The sequence below is a fragment of the Sturnus vulgaris genome, chromosome 5 (genome assembly GCF_052056855.1).
Source record: "Sturnus vulgaris isolate bStuVul1 chromosome 5, bStuVul1.hap1, whole genome shotgun sequence".
Classification (NCBI taxonomy): Eukaryota; Metazoa; Chordata; class Aves; order Passeriformes; family Sturnidae; genus Sturnus; species Sturnus vulgaris.
In genome coordinates this window covers 28,348,378-28,364,465 of record NC_142247.1, presented here as the reverse complement: position 1 = coordinate 28,364,465, position 16,088 = coordinate 28,348,378, and the positions used below count along the sequence as shown (strand labels likewise).

General features: G+C 42.0%; 1 protein-coding gene across 2 annotated transcripts; it reads right to left on the bottom strand.

Moving 5' to 3' along the window:
• Nucleotides 1-1,085: 1,085 nt before the first annotated feature.
• POLDIP3 (DNA polymerase delta interacting protein 3) lies at nt 1,086-15,942 on the bottom strand. Of its 2 annotated transcripts, none has more exons than XM_014882654.2 (9): nt 15,785-15,942; nt 12,208-12,595; nt 9,748-9,825; nt 7,868-7,963; nt 5,871-6,053; nt 4,930-5,007; nt 4,223-4,352; nt 3,325-3,391; nt 1,086-2,991 (listed from the first exon to the last, which is right to left on the bottom strand). In XM_014882654.2, the coding sequence occupies exons 1-9, from the start codon at nt 15,841-15,843 to the stop codon at nt 2,817-2,819; spliced, it is 1,254 nt and encodes a 417-aa protein (XP_014738140.1). In that variant the 5' UTR covers nt 15,844-15,942; the 3' UTR covers nt 1,086-2,816. The 2 variants fall into 2 exon arrangements, with proteins under 2 accessions (XP_014738140.1, XP_014738141.1); XM_014882655.2 differs by having other exon boundaries at nt 9,748-9,822.
• Nucleotides 15,943-16,088: the final 146 nt, after the last annotated feature.

Genomic DNA, 16,088 nt, shown 5'->3' with positions numbered 1-16,088 from the left:
CATTTAATTTAATGTCTAAATCAATGCACATTAATTCAGACTGCAGGCAATTAGTATTTCATATGCAAGTTCATAATCTCTACCAGACCAGAAAGAAAAAAAACAAAACAAAACAAAAAACACCCACAAAAATATAACCATGTTGCATGAGGATAAATGTACACAGGAGGTGGTAGGTTCGAAATCATGATTAGCATGACAATTGCAGGATGTTCAGGAGGAACTAGAGAGCCAAGGTGAACTATCTGAAAAAAGGACTGGGAATAACCTGGTAAGAACTGGGAATACAGAGTTATTCTTGTTTCAGTGCCCAAGAGAAGAAGCCATGCAATGGTGCATTGAAGAGCTGACCAAGACCAGAATACCAACATACACCAAGACATTGCTGTAAGACAATCCATGGAGTGGTGTCTGGACAACCAATTCACCAATTTGTAAAAAATAAGAATATGCTGCCATAGATCACAGAGCTATGGAACAGAGCAGAGAGTAGCTCTTCCAAGGAATATGTCAATGCTATCATAAACTCTCAGATAGCCTCAACAGAATGCAGAGTTTTAACAGTAACTTAAAATGCATCTTGTTATCTGGCTTTTCAAAAGGACATGAATCTATTAATTTTAAAAATCCTCAAGTCTCCTCCTTCTTTCAGAAGAGGCAAGAGATGCACTCACAATACAAGTCTTCACATTTACACAGCCTTCTGTCTAGCTAGTAATCAAAGTACCCCATTTCACCTAGAACAGGTACCATGATTTCAGAGCTGGTTTTGCTGTAAAATTATTTTTTAAATGACTAGGCTGTCAGTAACAAAGGCTGCTTTTTTTTTCTGTAAAAAGAGAATTGGAATTACATGGACATAAATGGTTTCAATTTAGTAGCAAGAGTCACCTGCTAACTTCTATGAACCAGATTAAAGGGTGGATGAGTAACAGTTCCCTCACCCATAAGCTCCTCTTGCTCTTCTCATATTATCAGTTTTGAAATTTCTATGTTCACCTAGAAAGCACTAGAGTGACTCAATATTGGAACACCACCACTTATCTTTAGTTGCTTCAAAGCATCTAAAAAGGCTTAGAATCCACTCTCTGTATAACAAACGTTTATTCAGAAACAGGTAATACATTATCTTCTCCAACCCCTTATGTTTCCTCCCCCCTCCCCTTTTTTTATTAAAACACAGGTATTTGGTGGGCAATCTAAAAAAGGAGAACAATAGCTGTCTTAGGTCCCCTCCCCTGCAAACATCTGCTGCTCACATGAAGCACCCTACCAATCATGGTATCAACAGGCCTTCAAACCAGAGAGTACTCCAGAAAAACAAGTCCTGCCAAGTCCTTATTATTTCCATGGCTAAAAGGGATACAGTGAGATAGAGGAATGGTCTGCCCAAGCTAGATAGAAGAAAGAGTTCATACAGAACAAGAAAGCAAAGGAAATGTGGTGTCATCCAAGAAATGGAATCTGGACTTATAGGAGCTACTCAGCAGAACTGAGCAGAATGGATTAGGTTAGTCTCCCAGCTAGTAGGATCAAGTTCAAACCCCAACCAGATTCTGCAAGTCGCTCTCAGCTTTCCTCTCTTCCAATACAATTTGAACAAACACAAACGAGTGGAGCTACTGGGACTTTGAACATCCAAGGTGCCAATGCGGTACAAACAATGGGGACTAGGGGAAGTGCCACCTAGTGGCTCGTCACACACACTCGCTGGCCCACGCCACTCCGTCGGACTCCACACTCCTCTGCCGTGCTCCTGACACAGCACTAACTGCCCTCTGCTCCTGAACCTCTCCCTGAAGACACACACTGCAGCAATCATCTTCCAAATTCAGGCATGCACAGCAGCAAACCAATGCCCAAATAGCATCTCTCAGAGAAATGAGTTCTCAGACACAAGACTTCGTGTGTATTAGGATCTGAAAAGGTTCCCAGGTACTTCCTTTTTATAGAGACTGGCTGAGTTAGAAGGCAAGAAAGAAACTCATGTCCATGCATCAGCAGGAAGAGGCAATACAGTCTAATGGGAGCCAAACCAGTGGGTTTCTTCTAGCTCTGAACATGACTGGTTCTTAATTTTTCAGTCCAGAAAGAGGAGAGCAACTGAGCCTGGCCCTCCAGAGCAAATATATTCATTATACAAATGCCACAGTCCTCCAGCACTACCAGAGTTGAAACACCCTTACACATAGCACAGTGGCTGGAGCACTTGTGCATATATCCTTTCTGCCTGATGTTTCTGCTGGCACACACCGTGGCAGCTCAGCTTTTCCCATTTCTTCTCAATGTCCCAGCTGCTGAGCAGGAAAGTGTCCAACAACCAGAAGGAAGAGTTACTCCACCAAATACATACAAGTCCTTTCTGGATGGAGCCCAACCTGCCTCTGTACCCAGTGCAGCAAGAAAACAAGATGGTGCTCTTGCCTGTGGACAATCAAGGGGACGCCCCTTTTAGTTAAAGGTCAGTCAGAAGAAAAGAGAAGGAGATCACCACTCCTTCCCTCAAAGTCTATGTGCACTTTTAATGGCCACTGGGGGCTTTGGAGTAAAGGATGAAGTTACATGGTATATGCTCGGTAATACATTACTGGCAGAAGGGGGACGTTATTCTCTTGGGGAAAAAAATCATGGAAGAAAGCTCCAACTATGAAAACAGAAAGTACACACACAAGAGGAAACACTACTGTACAGTAAGGTAGCGATCATAGAAAACAAAAAGTTTCAGGACAGGCAAGTGCAAATAACATCTGCACTCCTGCACTTTCCTCATCCCCCAACTTATATGAGTTTTCCAGTCCACCGCTTACTCCCCCCTCTCAGAGTTTAATTTTGAATTCTGTGGGCTGCACAGAGGCAGAGACCCCCGAGGACTTGAAGAGGGCCTTCAAGATGGTTTCAGGGTCCACTTCAGCTGGGGGATTTGAGGAGGCGCTTGCACTTGACCGGCGTGGCTCCCCTTCCTTCTTCACTGAAGGGGTATCACTCAATCGGCTGGAGGATTAAAAAAAAAAAAAATTTAAAAAGGCAGTATTTAACCTCTCTTTATGATAAATAAATTTGAACAGTGTCTGCATTTACTGTTATCAGAGATTCTCCCTTACCAGTATCACAGATAAAGGTTTTAAATAGGCTTCTCTCACAAGAAAACATCCACATCTCAGATTATTTTTGAGCCTCAGGGCTGAGAACGCTATGCAGTCAAGCTACATTGCGCTCCACTCAACATATTGTGCCACAGAAGGGGAGAGAATGAAAATTCATGGGACAATTCTCAAAATAGAACCTGCAAAGTGTTTGGACTTTTTCCCCCTGAAGGACACTTACAGCAATATAGGCTGGTCTGAGGTGATGACATTCCCATTCATATGAAGATTGCATTTCATTGGTTGACCTAAATAAAAACAAAATTCAAAATTCATTCTATCAGAATTGGGGTAAGGCAATATCCTTGAAATATCACACAACAGTGCAAGAAATAGAGTTTGACATGCTGGGGAAACATGAGAAAGAACAGATGACAAATCTTTTGTTGCAGAATCAGAGCAACAGAAGAGCCACTGAAATACTACCATATGAAGGATCATACTAATTAACAAGTTACATAGAAGCATGAAGCCCTTAGCAGGGACACAAGAGGCTCTCCCATTCTTAACTGTCTGCTCTTCATCTGACATCCATAACATGTCACTCATCTAAAGAAAGGAAAAGCACCTATTTCCAGCTAAAATAATTAACATTTTCAACAATAATTTCAGTTTAATATGGTTAAAAAATAAAATTGCATTATTCAAAGTTTATGGAGAATCTGATACTGTTTTATAAGTCAATTCAAAATGTCTCTGAGTACACCCTGGAACTATTGCAAATATTAGTATTACTTGTACTTTACAAGCATCTCTGTAAGCAGGTAAAGCCTTCCTAAGGACTTTCCAGCTCAAATTAGAAACAAGAAATTTCATCTGACAGTTAGACTCATCAAGATCCTGCCTCCAGCTCTGAACCTTCTTTTTCTAGGAAAATGTGGGTGGATTTTTTAATTGCATTTAAATAAACTGTACATATATTCAGCTAGTTACACAGCAATTATTATCTAGCTCTTGAACTGATTTTCTGGTTTCTCTCTCTTGCTAGTATATTAGCATCTAAGATGCTTTTTTCCACTCAGGTGGAAAAGTCATTCTTGATTTATTTATCCTACATGCCACTCTGACATTGAACTTACCATCTAAGCACCTGTTGTTGTATTTCTTATATGCTGTGATAGCATCTTCTTTCTTCACAAATACTACCTCAGCCACTCCAGGGTGCACCAGCCGGGCTCGCTTCAGAGCACCACACACACAGAATAACTCCTGAGGGCAGAGAGTCAGTCATGACCATGGTCACACCAAAGGCACTGCATCAGAAGGGTTTACTTACTTCATCACACCACCCATCCTGCTTATTAAATACCTGACAGGATCTGGACACCTGATTTACTGTGTTTGTTATGGTGTAAGTATTAGTATTTGGCACTAATAATAGAGACTATACAAGTTCAGGGCTAGTACCCAGTAATGTTTTTCACACATGAAGACCAGATTCATTCTCAGCCTGGTGAAAATTGAAGCCCCTAGATAACTTGGACTGGACCTAAGTTTGGGTAGAAGAATCATTTAGCATGAACTCTTCTTCTAAGTGATGTCAGGTATCTCAAAATACTCTGTGGGATTTTGTCCCATGTTCTTAAGTGCACACTTTAAAAAAAAAAAAAAAAAGAAGTAAACAAACCCCAAACAATAAGGAATCCTTGAAGTTTTTGCATGGACAGTAAGCCCACATCTCAGCCCTCTTCACTGCATTCACCACAGATCAAGTCATTTATCAAAAGAGGTAGGATAAGGAAAGGAAATGTCACTCATGCACAGTCTGGCAGTAAGCAACACTCACAACAATATCTTCTTCTGTGACTCGAGGATGCAGATTATTTACAGTCATCTTTGTGCCTTCCAAAGGACTGAAAGCCAGCTGCCAACACAAACAAATGCATCACACAAAAAAGGTCAGAAATATGGCACACAACACAGCACACCAGAGAAAGCAATAATAAAAAAAAAAAATCACTAAGGGTATGTCTGGGAATGCCTGTACACACACACAAAGGAGACAGCTACAGCTAGTAATGGGAAATATCAATGTTTATGCAAGCCCAGCTCATCTGATGGCAAAAAGGAGCTCTTTTTCCATGCTACTCTCTCTGAAGTAACTCTTCACTCTTACTCCCAAGAGTAACCCTAACTTAATCTGCATACACAGTACTCTGTCATGCCCACACTTTTAACAGCCTGTCTCTGTTGTACTCTATGTTAGTCAGCAAACCCCAAAATACAGCTCCAGCCTCTCAAGATCATGCTGAACTTAACACACCTAGGAACACTTGGTAGGCTACTTGTACCCAACATCAGGCAGTTTGGCAAAGCAATTCCAGGCAGGTTGTCTACAAATTGCCTGGGAAGTTTCATGTGTACATGACAATGGGTACATTTGGAAGAGCTCTTTTTTCTCCTTGCTAGCTGGAGTGGACATACAATGCATCAAATAGTGTTAAAACACTACTCCTAGGGATATGAAAACCACCAAGGAGTGTCCAAACAACAACTGCCACCTCCCTACAATATGGATTCCTCCAGGATCATATGCAGGGAAAAGATGTTTATACAGGTTTCAAATTTTTGAGATATGGACTGCAGTTATCAGAATAATGTTGATGATGTCCCAGAACTAATGGTGAAAGGCAGGCAGAAATGAGCTGCTCACATGGCCAATGAACAGCAAGCTTCAGATGCTTCACAGAGTTCTATAAAGAACATTTTCCCCTTCCCTGAGCTCACCTCAACAGGTGCTGGCTCTTTTGGAGGCACTTCCTTTGTCACTAAGGTCCGGGACATGTTTGTCAAGGCCTTTGTCCGCATAGGAGGGGGAGGTGCAGGTGGAGCTGTGTATGTATCATTCTGGACCACTTTAGTCAGGGGAACAGTTTTGGACAGAGAGAATTTATTGCTGCTCAGACCAGTCTACAGGAAGAAAAAAAAAGAAAGTATCTCAGAGCTGCAGCCTACAAAAGCCATCACTTTTCTTCAAGCACCACCACCAGTGTATTACGAGTATGCACTAAGAACTGCATGTCCTTCCCAGTGTCAAAACCACTACAGTGCTGGAGACTTTGAAAAGGCTCTGAGAAAAAAAAAAAAAAATCAGCGTAAGTTTCTGGCCATGAACATAAAAAGCTATGCTTATCCAGAAAGAACACTTCCCTCATAAGCACGTTTTGGTTTCATACTTTTCTTAAATGGACTTTAACCATGTGATCTGAATTTGAAAATCTTCAGATGAAAGGAGCTTTTCAAATACTTTACAAAGTGTTCACAAAGATTGTTCATTAACAGTAAAACTGAGAAGCCCCAGAACAAAAAGCAGTAATTCCTCAGAATCACCAAGCTAGGGCACACAAAAAAATACCTGAGTTTAAAGCCAGACTAAAACTTGTGCCTGGAAGCTGCTGTGAACACTGGAAAGAACAAATCTACTTCTGAAAAAAACCCTCAAAAAACCCTCATAAGATTATTTGAGAATCACAAATAGCCAGAAGTTCTATTCTGAATACCCACATGAAGAAATTCCTGGGCTAATCAATGTACTACAGTGCGTGATGGTAAAACGACATGAATTTGCTTTTCCAAAACTAGAGAATAACTTAGCCCAAACCTGTGCTCAATTCCCATGTCTAAACAGGGCTAACTTCAAAGACATGTTTAGGTTGGCAAGGGCCCTATCCAGCTAAGCACTGAATATTCAAGAATGATGACTGCACAACCTCTCTGTCCCTGTGCCAGATGTTGATCAATATCATGAGAGTTTCACCAACTAGAATTTCTTCTGCTGCAGCACATTTATTGGTTTGTCTTCTCCACGGTCACTCCTGGAAAGGACCTAGGTTTTGCATTTTCCAGGCAGTCCTGTCCATTCTCTTTGCCTTTTCCATGCAGTGAGTGGACAGATCTCACTACGGCCTTCTTAGCCTTGAGACACTGCTCTTACCCTCTCCCCACGCATAATTTGGTACAGCCCTCTGACCACCTTGTTTACTGCTTCCAGTCATGTCCTTCTTGTATTGCAGAGCCCCAAGACAGGCAGAGAATTCTGGATGCATTCTCAAAATGTCAAACAGGAATAGTGATCTTCCTTGATTAATTATCTACAGTTGGCTTTTGCTGCTGGAATGATGCACTACTCACTCATTCTTAGCAGATCACACAGTAGGACCCCCAGGCTGCTTCCACTTTCTAGCCAGTCAGTTCTCAGAGAACTGACTCAGCTGCAGAGAGCCATCCCATGCCAAAAGCAGGACCTTACATTTGTCTGTACTGAAATTCCATCTTCTCCAGAGCAACAATCCTCCCCAACAAGATGCCTACTAAGACTTTTGCACAGCAAGAAGATTTCCTGCTTTGATGCCCAGTTTCCAGAAACAGCAGAAAGCTTCCCTTGCTGGTTTACTCAAATAGTAACAAGACTGGTTCAATGCACCTCCTCAACAAGAAGAAAGTCAAGAGCCAGGATGCAGCAACCTGCCAGCAGGGCAGAAAGCACACATTCTGGCTGCTAAGAGCACATAAAACCAGTTACCTTAAAGGAATGCTGTTCCAAAAATAACGGTAGAAGCATTGGCACAAAGGAAGGGTGGGGTGAGGAGCAAATATTTGAGGAGAAAACATAATTTACAGACTTTTAAAAGAACTGTCTCATAGGTAAGTCCTGTAAAGACACAGCCTCTGTGTCCATGTAATGTGAGCATGGCATGGTGGGGACTGTTCAGATAATCTCTTACCGAGTTGTGCAGGAAACTGTTTGTGGTGGTGATTTTCATCTGTTTGCTGGGAAGGGGAGGGAGACTTTCATCATCATCTTCTGCGTCATACAGACCCTGAAGTGAAGAAGGTAATAGTTTACATGCAGGTAGATTTTGTTGAGACATTTCAAAAATAGGTAGTTTTCTTCTGCCTTCAACCATCTTCAGCTAATGAACACAATTACATTGGATTTTAGTTTCAGGTACACAAGGCAATGTCAAAACATCAGTACAAAAACTATCAGACTTTCTTTCCAAAAACACCACAGTAAAACTGCTGTTCTAGATATACTGCAATCACAGAGATTCCTCTACTCCTGGACCTCACTAGGACTGTTGAAGCTAACTTAATGGAATAAAGCCTCAGTGTCACATTTTTTAGCACCCTCCTACCTTTGCAGCTGAAGCTTGTGCATGTGATTGTTAAATTAGTTTGGGGGTGTGTGGTGGGTTTTTTTTGTTTGTTTGGAATTTTTTATTGTGGTTTTTTTTTAATTAAACAAATGCCTGCTGAATACACCTAAACTAAAGATCCCTTTTGAATAACCTGATTTTCTTAGCACAGAACGATCCATCTGGCCCTGCATTAAGAGCTTTACTGAATGAATAATTTATTTTCCAGTTCAACTTCACACTCACAGCCTTTCCTTAAAATACTGAGGTGAACTCCTACACAAGCATTTTTTCATTGACTCTAAATAATGTTAAGAAAAAGTCTAGACACATATAGCAGTGCCCAGACCATAAATCACAACTGCTAACAGCTTCCCATTGATTCAATAAAAAGGTAAAGAAAAATGGAGAGATTAGCAATGAGAACTTGCAAAACCAGTGGGTTGTCATAGTCAGCAAGATTCTGGTTTACAAACAGAGAAGTTGTTACAGCCACAGAAATGCTATGAAGGAAAAAAAGCCAAAAACGGACAGAGAACAGAGGAGAATTGTGCAGAAAATAAAAGAGCTGGGAAAAAACAGGCATCAGGACAACAGACTTGAGTTTGAGATGAAATGGATTCCACGTTTACAGTGATGAGGCCCTTAGACAACAGCATCTGGAATAGGTGAGGGTAGCAGGCCAGCATAAAGGTAACATACACAAATAGCTAAAGCTATAATCACGGCAAAAAAGCCACCTGACACGATATTGTGAATGTCAGTTTTCCAGTATTTCATGCAATACTTTATGTGTATACACACAAAATAACTTAAGTAATAAAAACATGCAATTTTTCTCTGAAAGCACCCAAGGCAGTAAGGCAGCTGAATGGCTGGGGGCTGTGACAAAGGCCTTTAAAACTGATCCCAGAAAGACCCTAGAGTATCGTCTTTCTCAAAAGCTGCTTGATAAGTGCTATGGGTACTTTGGAAGTACATCAGAATACTAACTAACATCATTTCCTATCAGAATTCCAGCAGTGGCCCACAGCTGGGATTTCACAGGAAGGTTATACCCCTTGCCACTTCACTGCAGCACATTCGACCATGTACAATCACATCCTCTCTCTGAAGGGGCTGGCAGCATGGTGAATCAAAACAACCAACAACTTGTTCTGATGTGGTGTCACTAAGAAATGTACAGAAAAACCTCAGAGCTAGAGGTCAGCCTCTAGGGAAAAAAATACCATAAGCACACACAGAACGGGGAATATCTACTTCTCATTCAGATAATACACTAGGAATTAAGATAAATTACCATGAAACCATCTTAACCACCCAAGACATGGAAGCTAAGCTTCTGTGGAGAACTTTTGAACACTTTTCTTTCCTACTTAAAGAGTTTTCTTTGCACCTGCCAATGTTTATGGACTGATTTTCTTCCCTGCCAAAGGTAACAAACAAAGTACAGAGCAGGTACACACCTGTTTATGTGTATGATTGTTCACCACATTGATCCTCATTCCTGCTGGATGAGAGTGTCCAGGAACTGGAGCCTTCTGCTACAGTTAGAGATAAAGAATCAAAGCATTAAGCAGTATAGTCCATTAGGTCCTCATTTCAGAAAATCAAGCCTTTAGTTGAATACCCTGAGATCATTTAAATTAAACTCACTTTCCTGCTTTGAAATATATTACCACAATATGCTCTTAGGTAACACCTGTATTTCCTGTGGTATGTTCAATCTGAGATAGCTTCACTTAAATTAAAATCTAAGACCATATGAAGAAACAGATTCAAATTACTTGGGGTTTAGTACAAGATTATTGGAAAGGGAAGTTAACTTCAGTCCTGTCAGGACCGACTAGATCTACATTTCTGCCAGCACAAAACCATGAATGGGGTAAGTCAGAAAGTAAGTATCTCTTCTTTCCTGCTACAGGTAACTAAGCATGTATTTCCACCATATAAAAGGACAAGTATATACTGTCCCTAAGCACCAGAGCTGGAATAAGCTGTAGTGGAATAAAATGATGCACAAGGTAGTGTAGCTGCCCCTTCTACAGCCCATTATACCATGAAACAGGGAAACCACCACAGAAGTAGCTGGGGAATGTAGCTGTACTAATTGATTACTGAAATTATGCAACAACACCCGTAAAAATGTCCTTCTGACTTTTCAAAAAGCTGGAAGCTGTCCATTAAAAAACATCCATTCTTACAAAAATAGTCCACACAGGTAGTAAAACCTTCAGATTTGCATTTTCTCTAGACTGCAACTTATACCATAGCACCTCATGTTTCAATTTGCTAATTAATTCGGAAACAAGGATACCCATCCTACAGAAACAGCAGCAAACTTAAGGTCATTTTTTGGTTTCAAAGATTTTTCCTTGTTTTTATGAGAAACAAGCCCTCAGGACAGCACATTTAGAGCTGTGTGCTGTACCTTGGATTAAGATACACTAGTTTGATTCCACTTCCATATTCAGAAAAATAGGTGGATCAGGGTAATTTGGAACTTCAGTACTAATATTTTTAAAAACTTTTAGATAATTGCTCATGTGCAAGGTTCTGTCTACAGTCTGAATCACCCTTATATGCTATATATAAATATATATGTTTCCTTGCACTATGTTGTATAACAAACAGAAAATACTATTGGTCAAACCAAGTCACAAAAAAAACCCCAAAGTACCAGGTCAGACCAAACAGCTACTGCAATAAGTCTCTGGAAACTACTTTAACTCCTAGAAATTTAGACACTTAGAGAAAATGTTCAATTATTCATGGCTGAGGCTGGTGATTTGGCTTAGAAGGACAGCAAGAGTACTACTAATCACTTTCCTAATTAACAACTGCTGAACAGCTCTACTGCTTTGAGATTAGCCCTTCTTACTGCTTCAAAACTCCTTTCTCTTTCTTACATCAGCCTGGCAGTAAACCTGCAGAGCGGTGGGAAACTTCCTAGGCCAATTTGCAGAAGAAACATGTTTGATGCTCTTCAGCAATACCTACAGCTGAACAGAAAGCAAACTCATCTAAGCTTTCAAATTGATGGCAATAGGAGATTTCTGGGGACGAGTAAGCACACTGCTGATTTTTGGGAGGATGAAAATGGAAGAGGTAGGCTAGGAACTTCAGTCACATGCTTGTAGAGGTAAGAAGCAAAACCACTCAAACAACAATCCCAACAGTCTGGAAATTTCTCTTTGACTTTACCCATTGTACCTAAGGCACAATCCAACAGCAGCTGTTTCTCAGAGAAGATGGCTAGGAAAATCAAGTTGCTGCACAAACAGCAAAGTGAAATCAGAAAACTGGCTCAGGAAATCAGCAGGTCAGGGTGATCAATTGATTATAATACAACTGAAATAAATCTTGAGCCTCAGCAGGAATGCTTCATGTGATCAGGCAACTCCCTGGAAACCAGGGCTTTCCTGAAAATCAGACAAGTATAAAAAGACAAAATTGTAGAAGGGCTCATTGAATTTTAGATTTTCTTAAGACACAAACACAGCTGCATATTCTAAACTGTTATCCCACCACTAGGATAAACCAGTTATCTATTCAGGACAATCCACTGCATCAGACTTGCAAAGAGGGGCAGTATAAGAATGACAAAAACCTGCATCATTTTGTTTGCGTTCAGGTAGGAAAAAGACTATTTAACCATTCAAGACATCTCCTTTAATGCTGACAGGAGCTCTGCCTTAGTCTTTTTGGGCCCAAAATGAAAATGAAAACTTAAATGAAAGGTCTGATTCTACAGAAAGTCCTAAGCAGCTGCAAGGACACACAGAGGACAGGAATGTTAACCCACAGGCTGGAATGAACTGTATCGTTGTTGCTTCTATTGTAACCATATGAACATATTAATACATTATCATGTCTACAGAACTGCAGAGTAACTGAGGGGCTCAGAAGTGACTTGCTTCACCTACTTGGATAGTTTTGGTGATTTTCATGGCTGGATTTACTGTTCCCATAGCTGGGCTGATAGCAGCTGGGGTGCTCCTTTTTAAGCTGATCTTTTCTCTGGCATCCACCACTTTGGTCACCTTTTCAGCAGCAACACTTTGCTGCTTACGGGAATTCAACATCTCTCGAGCATCCTGCACATTCCCTTTGATTTTGAACCGAGCGTCCTTTTGAACCAGTTTTTCTCGGGCATCCTTAACCCCCAGTTTGTGTCGGGCATCAGTGAGTCCTATCTTCTGTCGGGCATCAAATGTCCGCTGGAAGCTCACAGCTGGCGATGATCTATTCAGAAGATTTTGTTGGATCCCAATGCGAGATCTTACACCCCCAAACACTGGCCTTGTGTTAAGTCTGGGGAAAAAAAGAAAAAGAAAAAAGTTTCAGGCGTTATAAGATGTGATACAGTCAATAAAAGTATTTGTGTTGCTGCAAACAGAAGCTCATTATTACTGTGCAGAAATCCACTCTGCTCTTTCTGGATGTCTAAATACAACAGTAGAGCTCCCAAGCTGTTTTACGCTTGATTTTACTTTCTACATAAAAAGCTAAGGAACTGATTTCCAAAATCCATCCTTAAGCTCACATTTACAAACTAAAGGGTCTGACTTCAGCAGTGCTAAGCACATACTACATTTAAACAAAATTCAACAACTCTGAGGAAACCTTTGAAGACAAAAAGGAACAGTAACAGACTTTACAGCTTTAGGACTGGACAGGTCTGCTAAAGCATCTTCTGTAATACAATAATACATCCTGATACAAAAGAAACATGGAACTACACACGATTTCAAGAATTCTGGGCAGCAAGTTCAGATTTGTGGGAGCATAGCAATTTGAATTTTAGGATGTACAAGCACCAGTAACAATTTCAGTTCAAAGCCACCAGTTTTAAGGTTGGTCAGCTTCTGGCAAGAATACTCATTAGTCAAATTACTTTTTAACGACTGCCTCTTCTTTAATCTCCTAAAAGAACTACTGCACTTAATGGCCTTTACTTTTTAAGCACATCATTATCACAATACTGAGCACAGAAAGACAACAGCCCAAAAACTACAGCATTTGTACTTGTAGACAAGTATTCCTAAGAAACAGCACAATACAGGGTGAAAGCTAGAACTACCTTCTTACTACTGCTAGGTCTGATACACTTTTTCAAAATCTGCCCTAAGAACAAAACCAGTTTATCCAATTTTTTAATGGAGCTCCTCTGATGAGTATTTTAAAAGTTTTTTCCATTGGGTTTCTTCGTATTAAAAAAAACCCAAAAAACGTAGAAAAAGAGAAAAAATATTCTCGCTGTTGACTTTTTAAAACAGAGGGCTACAATGTTCATCTGCTTTTAGAAATGTGCTGTCCAGTATTATAAAGTCTAAAAGTAGATACCTGGAATTTGTTGTAGCAATCAAAAGGTTAGCATCACAAAATCAAATGATGATGCTATTTCAATTCTTCATGCACCTTATCAGAATTTGCTGATCTAACTCCATAACCTTCACGTTATTTACAATTATGTATCTTCAGTGGAGAGATCTCAAAAAAAAACCCCAACCAACCAAGAGATTAAAAACCTCTGCTTCTGTCTCTTTCATTCTTGTGTCCAGATGTCTGATGACTGCAGTCCCATTTTACCACCTATCTAAGAGTCCTATGGCTGCTCTCTCATACAGCCAAAGCAAACCAACTAGAAGAAAGAGGAGGATTATTAAGACCATCTAGGAAAATATATCCAGAATACAGAAGGCTAACAGCACCCATAAAGCAACTGACACGGAGCAAGACTTTCCTTGCAATTTAAAAAAGCATTTATTTAGCCACGTTAAAAGCATTCAGCTGGAGCGCTGCAAAGGGCTGGAGGAGTGGCTCATGAGAGAGGTCAAAGTAAAACCAACAATGTATGTATCAACATTTAAACTAAAATTAGTTAAAATGGCTGATGACAAAACCCAGTGAAATAGGTTAAGAAACTGTACTGAAGATTACACCATTTCTGAAGAGTTGTTACCCTAATAAGCAACTCCCTTTCACAGATAATTGCTTACCCTATAAAAGCATTAACTGCTTAGGTATTTGTGCCACAACACCTGAAATGAAAGTGGATCCCAAACATCTGATTCACTTTCCAGGATTCCAAGCTCTGGCTTGAATATGTTATGTATCAGCACATTTTATAGGTGAAAATTTTTGTATTATTTCATCTAGACTACTGAGCAGCATAAACATAATGATTTAGTTTCTTCAGTGTTTTATCCAGCCTTCACAAAGCCAAGTTTGCTACCTCAGGAATTTATCAAGTGAGCTAAACACGACATACAAGACGAGTGTGTGGCACAACAAATCTTACAGTGCTGCAGAGGGATTATTGTTCAGCAAAAAAAGCACAGGAAGAATTCCTGCAAGAAATTAGAGTTAATGAAGGATTTGAAAAGGGATAAAGGAGGTACTTGGGGCATAGTAAGCAGCCTAAGACTCTTCCAAATATGCAGGATAACGTGAATGAAAGCGCAAAGCCAAGGCCTTGTCTAGACTAGGATTTAAATAAGTTTGAATGTTTTGGTAGTATATGCTAGCAAGTAACTTTCAGAATATTACTCTAGACACGTAAGTGTATACACATTCTCAGAGTCAAAAACAAAGACCAATAAATTTAAAAAAGCAAGAGCACACTGAGCTAACAGAGATGGGGAACAAGGTTCTTCAGAAGCATTAAGAGACTATGGCAAAAGGGAAAATGAAAAGCTATTGAAGGAGAATCCAGGTAAGAACTGCCAAATGTGGCAGTAAATGGCCCAGCCTACACCGGAGTCATCTGCCATGCAAAGAAATAATCTGACCTTGCAGTCCGGATCTGCAACATGCTCCACGTCCTCTCAACCACTTCCAACAATCTGTGGGAGCACCGCTAACTACGCCAGAGGGACGACATCTTCCGAAGCCCCGGCAGCCTCGCCCGCGCGGGTGCCCGGCGGCCCCGGTCGGTTACAGCTCCCCGAGCACCACCAGCCTCCCACGGCTCTCCCACAATGCACCGAGCCGCTCTCGGGAGCGGGGGGCAGCGGGCACCCCAGGGCACTGCCTGGCTAACACCTGCAGCCCGGGTACCGACGGGGCTCAGGGCCGCCGGCCCCGTTACAGGCAGCAGCGCTGGGTTAATCGGCAGGGACAAGCATGAGGAAGTGGGGACAGGGCAAGTCGGAGGATTCAGTGAGACAAGAGACGGCGCCAGGAATCCCGAGAAGACCGAGATGGGATGGGCCGGCGAGCGTTCCTGCCCCACCGGGGCAGCACTAGGCACAGGGGCCGAGATGGGGGCCCGACCCCCGCCCCGGCTCTGAGTGACAACCGCCACCGCCAATCACATCGCAAGGCGGCCCCACAAGCCCACAGCTCAGCCAATGGGAACGCGGGGGCGGGAGCAGGGCCAGGCCGCGCCAAGGCAGCCGCGGCCTGCAGCCCTCGGAGCGGAACCACCCGAAGGGACACAGGAGGGACGGCCGGGGGCCGCCGGGCCCAAGGCGCTGCGTCGCTGTCCCAGCAGCTCACCTGCCCTTCACCGTCACACCGCGTTTCCGTATGAGCTCGTCCAGAGACAGGTCCGCCATCTTGTCGCGGTCCCAACGATGAGACGCAGCGAGCGAGTCCCGGAGATGACACCACACAACTTCCGCTCCTCGCCCCGCCCTCAGATGTAGAGCGGGCCCCGCCTCCGCCTCCGCCCCCTGTGAAGGGGAGCCCCACAACTCCCCGCGGCCTCCGGGCCTTTCATTTGCATACGGCACGGCACGGCGCGGTTCGGTCCGCGGCAGCGGTTCCACGCGCGGTAGGGGAGAAGAGGCGTGCGCAGTGG

What these genes read in the sequence shown, in the direction of transcription:
- POLDIP3 (XM_014882654.2), bottom strand. Translation starts at nt 15,843, where the DNA reads ATGGCGGACCTGTCTCTGGACGAGCTCATACGGAAACGCGGTGTGACG. An exon ending in ACAATCATACACATAAACAG is followed by an intron (nt 7,964 to 9,747) that starts GTGTGTACCTGC and finishes TCTTCACTTCAG; the next exon opens with GGTCTGTATGACGCAGAAGA. An exon ending in TCACAGAAGAAGATATTGTT is followed by an intron (nt 4,353 to 4,929) that starts GTGAGTGTTGCT and finishes CTCTGCCCTCAG; the next exon opens with GAGTTATTCTGTGTGTGTGG.